Source organism: Schistocerca americana, chromosome 9 (genome assembly GCF_021461395.2).
Source record: "Schistocerca americana isolate TAMUIC-IGC-003095 chromosome 9, iqSchAmer2.1, whole genome shotgun sequence".
Lineage (NCBI taxonomy): Eukaryota > Metazoa > Arthropoda > Insecta > Orthoptera > Acrididae > Schistocerca > Schistocerca americana.
In genome coordinates, this window is record NC_060127.1 from 53,553,876 (window position 1) to 53,567,490 (window position 13,615).

At 38.3% G+C, this 13,615-nt stretch overlaps 1 protein-coding gene across 1 annotated transcript in view; it reads right to left on the bottom strand.

Annotated features, from left to right (window-relative positions):
- Window positions 1-13,615, bottom strand: part of LOC124551089 (vam6/Vps39-like protein) — a 119,111-nt gene that overhangs the window by 8,668 nt on the left and 96,828 nt on the right. The window contains exons 14-16 of the mRNA XM_047126019.1: window positions 13,152-13,328; window positions 10,255-10,389; window positions 3,878-3,972 (exon numbers count right to left, since the gene is read on the bottom strand). Of these exons, the coding sequence (XP_046981975.1) occupies window positions 3,878-3,972; window positions 10,255-10,389; window positions 13,152-13,328 (407 nt within the window). The remainder of the gene's footprint in view (window positions 1-3,877; window positions 3,973-10,254; window positions 10,390-13,151; window positions 13,329-13,615) is intronic.

Below are 13,615 nucleotides of genomic sequence, written 5' to 3' on the forward strand. Positions count from 1 at the left end.
AGTTTTGAAACATATGGTAAATTTTTGTTTTTCAGTTGGTGACATTGTTTTGGATTTTTTCTATTGCCACGAACATTCCGACTGTTGACTCAGTTCGAATTTCTCACATTTGATGTCTAACCATGGAGCAGTTCACTTGTGCACAACGTATGCTAATCGTGAAAACGTTTTATCTGAATGGAGAAGTTATGCAGCAACTGTCAACTGACTTTGTGCGATTCTAGGGCATAATGAAGCACTGAATGAACCAACAGTTTGCAGAGTCATGCAAAAGTTCTTTGAAACAGGTTCAACAGTAAACCTTACAAGTCCTCGGTGACATCATTCGGGCTGAAGTCAGCAGAAAATTGCTGACAGTGTGGTTGTTAGCCCAACGAAATCATTCATCATTGTTCCCAACAATTGGGCTTAAGCTGTTCTTCAGTATGGAGAATTCTCTGGGATGCTCTCCTTTACCAGCCCTGTAAAATTCAGGTGAAAGTGACAGATCACCAGAAGAGATGACAGTTTGTTGACTAGGTTCTGACAGGAGGACAACAGCTTCATAAACAAAATCATCTTCAGTGATGACGCACATTTCCACTTGAATGGTTTCGTGAATAAGCTCAACTGCTGCATCTGGGGATCAGAAAATCCTTGCACAATCCAAGAAGCGGAAGCGCATACACAACGAGCGACAGTCTGGTGCAGCTTTTGATCGGTTGGCGTCAACGGCCCTTCTTCTTCTTCTTCTTCATTTTTTAAGATGAGGCAGGACAATCTGTGGCAGTCAATGGACACCCTTACCACATGTTGATGGGGGAGTTTTTGTTGCCTCATTTGGATGAAATGGACATTGAAGAGTTGTGGGTTCAGCAGGGTGGTGTCACCTGCCATAATTCCTGTGAAACAATTCAGTTGTTCAACAAGCAGTTCCCAGATCACCTCATTTTGCGCAACACTGATCATCAATGGGCACTAAGGTCGTGTGACTTAACTGTTTGTGACTCCTTCCTTTAAGATTGTCTCAAGTCGGAGGTTTAAGCTAATAAGCTCAAAACATCCATGACTTGGAGGAGATTCGGCGAGTTGTCAGAAAATGGATCCGGAATCTTGTCATGCAGTCAAAGTGAATTTCATGGACAGAGTTCTTGCACGCTAGTGCAGTAGAGGTCATACGCTTCACATTTTTCGTACATGAAATGGGAAGCCTAGATGAACGTGTTTATGTTTTTTGTTTGTGCTTTTTAATAAAAAAAAATTTCTTACTTTGATATAACACAACTGACACTCTTTTGAACCAGCCGATACAATCAGAGGTTTCAGGCACAGAATCAGATAGCAGTGATGATGGAATTATGATGCAGACACTTTGTTGAAACTTCCTGACAGATTAAAGGTGTGTGCTGGACTGACACTTGAATTCGGGATTTTACCTTTTGCTGGCAAGTGCTCTACCAACTGAGCTACTCAGGCAAGCCTCATGGCCTTTCATCACAGCTTTACTTCTGCCAGTACCTCATCATCTCCTACCTTCCAAACTCACAGAAGTTCTGCTGTGAAACTTGCAGGACTAGCATTTCTGGAAGAAAGAGTGTTGCAGAGACACGTTTTAGCCACAGCCTGGGGAATGTTTACGGAATGAGATTTTCACTTTGCAGTGGAGTGTGTGCTGACATGACACTTTAGTGGCAGATTGAAATTGAATGGTTGACAGTGGGCAGAGTACTTGCCTGTGAAATGCAAAGGTCCAGAGTTTGAGTCTCAGTCTGGTACACAGTTTTAATCTGCCAGGAAATTTCATATCAGTACAAACTCCATTTCAGAGAGGAAATCTCATTCTCAGCCCCAGCACATATTCCACTGCAGAGTGAAAAATTTCTTCTTACCTTTTATTGATTGGGAATTTAAGAAGTATGCAGACATTCACTTGCTGTGAGTGACGTAATTATAATTTTCAACATACTGCCCAAGGAAAAGCAGCTTGTTAGTTGTGATATTTAAGCTTTTCCCAGCATGTACTGTAGTACCTCGCCAGACTGTGTCGAGGGTAAATTTGTCAAAAATTCCGATACTTCAACAGGCAACGTTCTGTCATTTTCCAGGCATAAATTGGAATACGTTTTAAAATTGTAAGGGAGCATTACCTGTCGAAGCGTCAATGGTTTAGTATTTCCTTGAGTTATTTGGAAAAGATGGTTAACTGTTTGCTTGTTCCGTGGATCATAAATACAATCTCTCTCAGTAATATCGAACAAGTTAGTTTCCTCTAATAAAGCCCTTTGACAGTGAAACAGGTAAAAACATACTGACGATTTATGCAATAGTCTTTTGTCACCAATAATTCAATTCTTACCTACAGTGATTTTCATTAATAAGCAGTCAAACACACATACACATCATAAAGTTACACATTTTTTACAAAAATCCATGGAGTAGAAGGACTTGTCAAGGAAATATAACGATTTCAGCTTAAGTTTGAAGTTAATATTGTTATATATTATACAGGGCTATTACAAATGATTGAAGCAATTTCATAAATTCACTGTAGCTCCATTCATTGACATATGGTCACGACACACTACAGATACGTAGAAAAACTCAAAGTTTTGTTCGGCTGAAGCCGCACTTCAGGTTTCTGCCGCCAGAGCGCTCGAGAGCGCAGTGAGACAAAATGGCGATAGGAGACGAGAAAGCGTATGTCATGCTTGAAATGCACTCACATCAGTCAGTCATAACAGTGCAACGACACTTCAGGACGAAGTTCAACAAAGATCCACCAACTGCTAACTCCATTCGGCGATGGTATGCGCAGTTTAAAGCTTCTGGATGCCTCTGTAAGGGGAAATCAATGGGTCGGCCTGCAGTGAGCGAAGAAACGGTTGAACGCGTGCGGGCAAGTTTCACGTGTAGCCCGCGGAAGTCGACGAATAAAGCAAGCAGGGAGCTAAACGTACCACAGCCGATGGTTTGGAAAATCTTAGGGGAAAGGCTAAAGCAGAAGCCTTACAGTTTCGAACTCACTGATGGAGACATGCTGCGCCGAGTGTGGGAGGAACTTGATTATCGGCTTGATGTCTGCCGAATCACTAAAGGGGCACATATCGAACATTTGTGAATGCCTAAAAAAACTTTTTGAGTTTTTGTATGTGTGTGCAAAGCATTGTGAAAATATCTCAAATAATAAAGTTATTGTAGAGCTGTGAAATCACTTCAATCATTTGTAATAACCCTGTATTTTTACTTATAATACAGTTGAAATTACTTTAAAATGACAAAGTACCCAGTTTTGCCGACTGTCACTGGACATTCATCTTTTTTGAGAAAATTTGTACCTGGCGTCTTCACAAAGCTGCGTCAGCTGTTTTTGCCTTTGAACATCATGCCATGATAGCTGTGGAGCAGCAGACATGACATTGTCAAGATGTGAATTAAGATTTTTCTGCTGTAGATTTGAACATATAATGTGATGTATTGTCAAGATGTGAATTAAGATTTCTCTGCTGTAGATTTGAACATATAATATGATGTACCGTGGACAAATGACCCCAATCGATGTCCGCAGTGACACAGTTTGGCAACACCAAATTTGTGTGCCCACTCTCTGTTGCTATGCTTACGCAAACTTCATCCCCTTTACCCTTCCCTGTCGTTCCACCCTTTTGCAGGGAAGTGCCTTCTTATGTGATGCAGACTCGCCTTCCTATGTGATGCAGACTACAAATACAGGTCACAAGCAATGGGAAAGATAAAAGATTTTATACATACAGACTGCAACTATCAGAGCATAACTACCCTCACATCCACTCTTTGCAGCTCAGGTGATTAATTCCCATTTCTTGCACTGGTAATGTTTTGTTAGGTGAATTATACCTAACACTATAAGACAAGCATTTACCTCTGATTTCCAAATCGCTTCTTACAGACAGGACACACGTTGAACTCCGTCATGGTAATGCTCTGAGATTCGTACTGCATCCTCATCTCCTGCACCTGCAAAATTAGAATTGAAACACAATTTAGGCACTGCCTACTTACAGTTATGAAACACTAATCCTATTTCAAAGTGTGCCCTTTCTTATAGATCACATGGTCCAGTACAGTCCAAATGTGAATGAAACTCACTCTCTCTCACTCTCTCTCTCTCTCTCTCTCTCTCTCTCTCTCTCTCTCTCTCTCTCACTCCTGCAAACTCACACAGGAATACATTTTACATTTGGAAACTGACATTATGCTTTGGTCAGCAACTTTGTGTACCTACTTTGGTTAACACTAGTCATGTGCTGTGTGCAGAATACTTATATTTTATATCTGTTTATTTATGTCTGTGGACCATTCTGTACAATGGTATTGGACAAGTTCACACGAAGTTTGAAAAATTACAAGTTTCGGAAATAAATAATTATATGCATGTATCAGTAAAATGACTTATTTCTTCAGAAACAGCCTCTAAAATAAATAAATAAAGAAGCACTATGTTGTTTGTTGTTGTGGTCTTCAGTCCTGAGACTGGTTTGATGCAGCTCTCCATGCTACTTTATCCTGTGCAAGCTTCTTCATCTCCCAGTACCTACTGCAACCTACATCCTTCTGAATCTGCTTAGTGTATTCATCTCTTGGTCCCCCCCCCCCCCCCCCCCTACGACTTATACCCTCCACGCTGCCCTCCAATACTAAATTGGTGATCCCTTGATGCCTCAGAACATGTCCTACCAACCGATACCTTCTTCTGGTCAAGTTGTGCCACAAACTTCTCTTCTCCCCAATCCTATTCAATACTTCCTCATTACTTATGTGATCTACCCATCTAATCTTCAGCATTCTTCTGTAGCATTTCGAAAGCTTCTATTCTCTTCTTGTCCAAACTATTTACCGTCCATGTTTCACTTCCATGCATGGCTACACTCCATACAAATACTTTCAGAAATGACTTCCTGACACTTAAATCTATACTCGATGTTAACAAATTTCTCTTCTTCAGAAACGCTTTCCTTGCCATTGCCAGTCTACATTTTATATCCTCTCTACTTCAACCATCATCAGTTATTTTGCTCCCCAAATAGCAAAACTCCTTTTAAGTGTCTCATTTCCTAATCTAATACCCTCAACATCACCCGACTTAATTTGACTACATTCCATTATCCTCGTTTTGCTTTTGTTGATGTTTATCAACTGCTCTTCCAAGTCCTTTGCTGTCTCTGACAGAATTACAATGTCATCAGCGAACCTCAAAGTTTTTACTTCTTCTCCATGAATTTTAATACCTACTCCAAATTTTTCTTTTGTTTCCTTTACTGCTTGCTCAATATACAGATTGAATAACATCGGGGATAGGCTATAACCCTGTCTCACTCCTTTCCCAACCACTGCTTCCCTTTCATGCCCCTCGACTCTTATAACTGCCATCTGGTTTCTGTACAAATTGTAAATAGCCTTTCGCTCCCTGTATTTTACCCCTGCCACCTTTAGAATTTGAAAGAGAGTATTCCAGTCAACATTGTCAAAAGCTTTCTCTAAGTCTACAAATGCTAGAAATGTATGTTTGCCTTTTCTTAATCTTTCTTCTAAGATAAGTTTTAAGGTCAGTATTGCCTCACGTGTTCCAGTATTTCTACGGAATCCAAACTGATCTTCCCCGAGGTCGGCTTCTACTAGTTTTTCCATTCGTCTGTAAAGAATTCGTGTTAGTATTTTGCAGCTGTGGCTTATTAAACTGATTGTTCGGTAATTTTCACATCTGTCAACACCTGCTTTCTTTGGGATTGGAATTATTATATTCTTCTTGAAGTCTGAGGGTATTTCGCCTGTTTCATACATCTTGCTCACCAGATGGTAGAGTTTTGTCAGGACTGGCTCTCCCAAGGCCGTCAGTAGTTCCAATGGAATGTTGTCTACTCCGGGGGCCTTGTTTCGACTCAGGTCTTTCAGTGCTCTGTCAAACTCTTCACGCAGTATCGTATCTCCCATTTCATCTTCATCTACATCCTCTTCCATTTCCATAATATTGTCCTCAAGTACATCGCCCTTGTATAGACCCTCTATATACTCCTTCCACCTTTCTGCTTTCCCTTATTTGCTTAGAACTGGGTTTCCATCTGAGCTCTTGATGTTCATACAAGTGGTTCTCTTTTCTCCAAAGGTCTCTTTAATTTTCCTGTAGGCGGTATCTATCTTACCCCTAGTGAGATAAGCTTCTACATCTTTACATTTGTTCTCTAGCAATCCCTGCTTAGCCATTTTGCACTTCCTGTCGATCTCATTTTTGAGACGTTTGTATTCCTTTTTGTCTGCTTCATTTACTGCATTTTTATATTTTCTCCTTTCATCAATTAAATTCAATATTTCTTCTGTTACCCAAGGATTTGTATCCTTCACTACTTCATCCCTCAAAGCTACCCATTCTTCTTCTACTGTATTTCTTTCCCTCATTCCTGTCAATTGTTCCCTTATGCTCTCTCTGAAACTCTGTACAACCTCTGGTTCTTTCAGTTTATCCAGGTCCCATCTCCCTAAATTCCCACCTTTTTGCAGTTTCTTCAGTTTTAATCTACAGGTCATAACCAATAGATTGTGGTCAGAGTCCACATCTGCCCCTGGAAATGTCTTACAATTTAAAACCTGGTTCCTAAATCTCTGTCTTACCATTATATAATCTATCTGATACCTTTTAGTATCTCCAGGGCTCTTCCATGTATACAACCTTCTATCATGATTCTTAAACCAAGTGTTAGCTATGATTAAGTTGTGCTCTGTGCAAAATTCTACCAGGCGGCTTCCTCTTTCATTTCTTAGCCGCAATCCATATTCACCTACTACGTTTCCTTCTCTCCCTTTTCCTACTGATGAATTCCAGTCACCCATGACTATTAAATTTTCGTCTCCCTTCACTATCTGAATAATTTCTTTTATTTCATCATACATTTCTTCAATTTCTTCGTCATCTGCAGAGCTAGTTGGCATATAAACTTGTACTACTGTAGTAGGTGTGGGCTTCTTATCTATCTTGGCCACAATAATGCGTTCACTATGCTGTTTGTAGTAGCTTACCCGCATTCCTATTTTCCTATTCATTATTAAACTTACTCCTGCATTACCCCTCTTTGACTTTGTGTTTATAACCCTGTAGACACCTGACCAGAAGTCTTGTTCCTCCTGCCACCGAACTTCACTAATTCCCACTATATCTAACTTAAACCTATCCATTTACCTTTTTAAAATTTCTAACCTACCTGCCTGATTAAGGGATCTGACATTCAACGCTCCGATCCGTAGAACGCCAGTTTTCTTTCTCCTGGTAACGACATCCTCTTGAGTAGTCCCCGCCCGGAGATCCGAATGGGGGACTATTTTACCTCCGGAATATTTTATCCAAGAGGACACCATCATCATTTAATCATACAGTTAAGCTGCATGCCCTCGGGAAAAATTACGGCCGTAGTTTCCCCTTGCTTTCAGCCGTTCGCAGTACCAGCACAGGAAGGCCGTTTTGCTTATCGTTACAAGGCCAGATAAGTCAATCATCCAGACTGTTGCCCTTGCAACTACTGAAAAGGCTGCTGCCCCTTTTCAGGAACCACACGTTTGTCTGGCCTCTCAACAGATACCCCTCCGTTGTGGTTGTACCTATGGTACGGCTATCTGTATCGCTGAGGCACGCAAGCCTCCCCACCAACGGTAAGGTCCATGGTTCATGGGGGGGAAGCACTATGTACATATGTAATTACCAAAGACATTATATTTTCTGAAAATTTTCTACATATTTGTAGAGGTACATACGAAACATTACATTAAATTTTTGCTCCGAGGTATTCTTTAACATATATGGATAAGTTTTAATCAAGTGACATTTCAGTTTATTTTTGAAGGCAGTCATACTTTCTATTATCTTTATACAGTTTGCCAAACCATTGCATAGAAGGCATCCTGCTCTTACAGGCTCTTTGTTTGTTAATTTGAGCCAACTTCCTTCAACATGATAATCATTTTTATTTCTTGTGTTATAGTCATGAATACCTCTATTTAACACTGCAACATTTTTACGTTTTCCATAAACAATTGTTTCATATACGTATAGTGACACCACTGTTGATATGTTTAGTTCCCCGAATTTATTTATGCAGGAATCTCTTGGAGGTAATTTTTTTATGCATCTTACAGCCTTTTTTCTTTTTTAGCTTTAGTATTCTTTGTATTTGCACATTTGTAGAATTTCCCCAGATCAGCATACCAAATGAAATTTGTGAATGAATTAGCCCAAAGTACACTGTTGGCAGTGTTTGTGTGTTTATTGTCCTTCACATTTTCCTTATTAGAGATATACATGAACTCACTTTATGACAATATTATTTATATGCTTCTCCTACATCAGGTACCTGTCCACTGTCATGCCCAGGAATTTACAAGTGTCTATCTCTTTTAGAGCAACATCTCCAAGCTTGACAGTAATACGTTCAAGTTCGGTGGTTTGTTTGCATGTATTTGCATATATGTGGTTTTATTTACATTTATAAAAAGGATTATTTCCTGTGAAATAATTGTTTCTATTTTCCATATTTAGAGAAGCTTGCTTTTACAAGTTGCCTACTGAAACACTACTTATAACAAATGAAATGTCATATGCATACATGACAGCACCCTCACCTACTATTTTGGGCATATCATCTACATAAAAAATAAAAAGTATGTAAGCCCAGCACTGATGCTTGAGGCATTCCATATTTAACAAATTCAAAATTTCAGTAGACATTTGCAATAGTATTGTTCACATGTTGTGTTGTTTCTACGCACTGTTCTCTATTTTCCATGAATGATTTTATGAATTGGCTGCTTTCTGCCTTATACCATAACACTTAAACTTTTCAAATAATATGCTGTGGCACACACAATCAAAAGCTTTTGAAAGGTCAAAAAACATACTACAAACTTTCTTTTGTTGGTCTATCACCTTAGTTTCAATGCTATAAATTCAGCTATTGCTGTATTGGTGGATCTACCCTTCCTAAACCTATAGTGTGCATCATTCAAAGTATTGCATTTTTCTATAAAATTTTGTATTGTATCTTTAATTACATATTCTATTATTTTACATAAGAGAGATGTAATAGTTATTGGTTGGTAATTTCCTAGATCTTTCTGTCTGCCTCCTATGAAAATAGTGATCACTTTACTTTTTTTAAAAGTATTTTGGGATTATTCCTTCTTGCATGGCTAAGTATATATGAGAAAATTTGGAGGCTTTATCATCCACTGCAGGTAGCATTTAATTAGTTAAGTAGATATACTATCCAGTATACAAAGTATACAAACAAGACAAAGTATGTATACTTTGTATGTATTTTGTGTCAGAAGGGTTTTTGCTTTATTAATTTGTCCACTACCTCAACACAATGTTTCTTTAAAATACTACTGATTTCTTTAGTGTCCTTGATTTCCTTAGCATTTTTCTTTATAGTTAGGTTCTCACTGTTTTACATATCTACATCTTTGGTCTCTTTCTTTATGTATGACCATGTGGTCTTTGTGACATTATTAGAAGCTGTAATTGTTTATGTAATAACTGGATTTGGTTTCTTTAATCAGGTTCTATATGATCTCTTCTTGTCCCTATAGGCATCAACATTTGCTCTTGTTAAATTTGTCTGAGATTGTTCATACATAGTTTCTACCTCTTCCCTCTTTCCTTTTACATCTGCCTTGACCCAATTTTTATTGCACTTAACATTTGTACTCCTACATACTAATGGACATACACGATCTCTGTAACAGGATAATGTTTTGGTGAATGATTTCCTTACCATTTTTAAATTTAGTGTTTAGTATATATTGCTCCAGTCTTCAGATTGCATTAATCTTTGTAGCCTCCATGTGTGTGCTTGCTTTTGTTTGCCGTAACTCTTTAAAGATATTTTCTGAAATTGATATCTTATCTGATACCTCTACTAATACCCCATGGTGGTCCCCAATGTACTTTTTGTCTGTATTGTGCTATAGTGGTAATTACAGATCTATAAATGTTTCTATATCTTTACTGTACATTTTGGGACTACATACTACTAGATTTAGATCATAAGTGTTGATTGAATCACCTGAAACTACTGGCTTAACAGTTTTCTTTCAGTGTGTTAATATTTAGATCACTTGCTACTATTAAGCATTGTCTAACAGAACTTCTAGCTCTTTTAGAAAGCCATTTACCTGACTCTTTGGTGATCTGTATATGCCTAATATAGAGCATCACACCAATGGCATGGTCATAAGTTTCACGAAGGAGCTCACCTGTAAATGTTCAGCGTAGAGTAGACCCTTGAGGACCTGTGTCGTTCTGCGCTCACTCAGTTTGTGCTGCAGACTCGACTCGAGGAAGTGCTTGATGCGGATCAGAGGGACTCGATCTGGAAGCGCCGTCAGGGCCTGTTTCAAGAAAAACATACAGTATTTCCACATTGCAAAGCTAGAAATCTAGTATCAATTGAGAACTTGAGTTTAACACTGTGGCTATATTTATCTTCTCCTTTCTTTGCACAGTGCTCCATGTCAATTCTGACCAAATTAATGGCTATGTGTATTATGTGCATTATATCTGTTAGCACTATCTACTCTTTCTTTTCCCTTATGCCAGGCTGTTCCAGATGGCCCTACTTCACTGTGACCACACCTTGTTCTGTTGCTTATACACAGCCTTCCTCGCCAATATTAAGACAGATTTAAATTATTTTAATAGAACACTTCTGATGCAAAGATCTAGTTATTATTAGTGTGTGTGATAAAATTAATGCGGCCTTGGTGACTTTTGTTTGTTATGGGCATTAGCGTGAGGTCTAAGGCACTTTTCTGTGACTAAAGTTCCATCTCCTAATGCTGGAGACATCACTAAAGGCTATAAAAACACAGGTAGTATTTTTAAACTTAACAGTCATTCACTGCAAGCTGAACTGAAATTACCAGGGCCATAAATATTGATTGTGAAAGTTGTTGTTGTGCTCTTCAGTCCTGAGACTGGTTTGATGCAGTTCTCCATGCTACTCTATCCTGTGCAAGCTGCTTCACCTCCCAGTACCTACTGCAACCTACATCCTTCTGAATCTGAACAGTCATTCACTGCAAGCTGAACTGAAATTACCAGGGGCATAAATATTGATTGTGAAAGTATACTTTAAAATTAATGAATTGATGAACAAACTGCATTTATTTAAAATGATCAGTACAGGAGACAACATTTTTTAATGTTTTTCAACCTCTAGAATTACTTACATATGTGTTTTGATATTTATCTACAAAAATTTATGCGGCTTTGTCAGATTTTTTAGAGAGGGTTTCAGGACCTGTGTGGACTCAAAAATGAATTAAAATTATTTAGCTATCCATTTTCAGTTGCAACCTACCTTTCTAAATGGAAATAGAAGCAATTTGAATAAAACTGCACTCAGCTCAAGAGCAGCATTACAGGAGTATGAATTTGGCAAAATTGTGTCATGACATACATGTAGAAGTTTCCCAAGGGACAAAGAAATGTGATCCATATCATGTCTATGTTTGGGCCAACATTTTATTTTGCACTGTTTTTTTACAGTCATGGGAAAAGACATAATAAAAATAAAAGTTAGAAATTTTTATGTAGGTTGAATTTTTCTGATACACCCACTTACAATAATATTTTCTCTTTCTCCTTTTTTAACCAGTCTTTCAGCTGTTTTGATGTGGACAATTATGACTTATTCTGGCCAGCCTCTTTGTATCAGATTAGCACTTATACCTAATGCCCTCATTGATTCCCTGGATTTTTCTGTCTCTGTCTTCCCCTACAATTTTTGACATCTACAGCTCTCTAGCACCTGGAAATTATTCCCTGATGCCTTAACCCATCCTGGCATCTATTCACTTCTTATAGTCATTTTTTTCTACATATTCCTTCCCTTGCAAATCCTACAAAGTCCAGCATCTTTCTGCAGCACCGCATCTCAAGCACTTCTATTATCTTCTTTTCTAATTTTTCCAGTCCACGATTCACTAACATACAATGCTGAGATCCTTATGGACATTCTCAGAAATTTCTTCCTCTTATCTAGTCTTACATTTGAAAGTAATAGACTTTTTTAGTGATGGACACCCTCTTTGCATGTTCTAGTCTGTTTATTACATCCTCCTAGCTTCATCCAGTACATCTTATTTTGATCCTGAGGTAGCAGGATTCCAACCCTTTTCCTAATATGTCGTCCCCATTTCTTATGTTAAAATTATTGCTAATCTCATTTCTGCTGCTCCTCATTACGTTTTTATCTTTCTTCGGTTCACTTTCAATTGATATTATGTGTTCATCTTCACCACTTTCACAAAAGATAACCATGTGATCCTTATCACTGGTGTCCTTTCACTCTGAACTTTTATCCCACTCTTGAACCTTTCTTTCATTTCCTTCACTGTTTCTTTGATGTACAGATTGACCAGTAGGAGAGAAAGATTACATACCTGTCGTATGCCTATTTTAACCTGAGCACTTCTCTGTTGGTATTTGATTATTATTTCTCTAACTTGGTCCTTACATGTAACATATCTTGTCTGCCTTTTCCTTTAGCTTATATCTATTTTATGGGGATTTAAAACCACTTAAATCATTTTGTGTCACCGAATGCGTATTCTAGGTTAATGAAAATCACTGTACATGAACATTTTGTTTGACACAAGGGAACAAAAAGAAATCAATAGGCGATAACTCAGATTTCCACAGGTGTAGCTTTCAAAATGCTTTAGTGGTTCTTTAAAAATGATTTATTTTTAAAAAAACTTTCACCCACTGTTTTACCCCCCCCCCCCCCCCAGTCAATTTTCCAAAAATGACAAAATACATATTTTTTTTAAAATTTCTGACTGAGAAACCAAATACCAATTTTCGTAGTTCTAGCTTCATAACTGTCATTTTTCAAAAAACCTTTCATCCCATATTTCACCCCCTTATGGGTGGAATTTAAAAAAAATCCATTCTTAAATGATGCCTACAGTATAAGATCAACACCTTCTCCAAATTTCATGTTTCTATTATTATTATTATTATTATTTATTCCACTTCATTTGAGCATTCTTTCTAATCTTCCATGATTCTCTCATTTTTTTCCCTGAGAGAGAGAGAGAGAGAGAGAGAGAGAGAGAGAGAGAGAGAGAGAGAGAGAGAGACTTACTTTGACAGGATGAATCTTGCTGGCATGCTGCTCCAGTAGTGTGAGGGCAGCCTCCAGGTCTGGCTGGACAGTCGGTGGGGACGGGACACCGACAAGCCAGCTCTCTGGCGGATTTACCAGCATGCGCATCAGTATCGCGTACACCTCATCGGCACCCTCTGCCTGCTGCCTATACACCTGGAAAGAGAGAAGGATAAATATACGCATCAAAATAAAGATTACAGCACAGAATATTTGTACACATTTAGATGCACTATTCAGTGAACCACTGCTACAAGGGTCATGGTGAAAGTTACAATAGTAATAGTGAAAAGGAAAGTTACTAGCAGGGTACGCAGTTCCTAGGTTATAATGCAAGGAGTAAGGAAGATTTTCACTTAGACAGCAAAAAGAGTCCAATTAATGGAAAGCAGTCCACATATCAAAAGAAGTCATGTACTGTAACTCCTAACCCAGCAATTTCG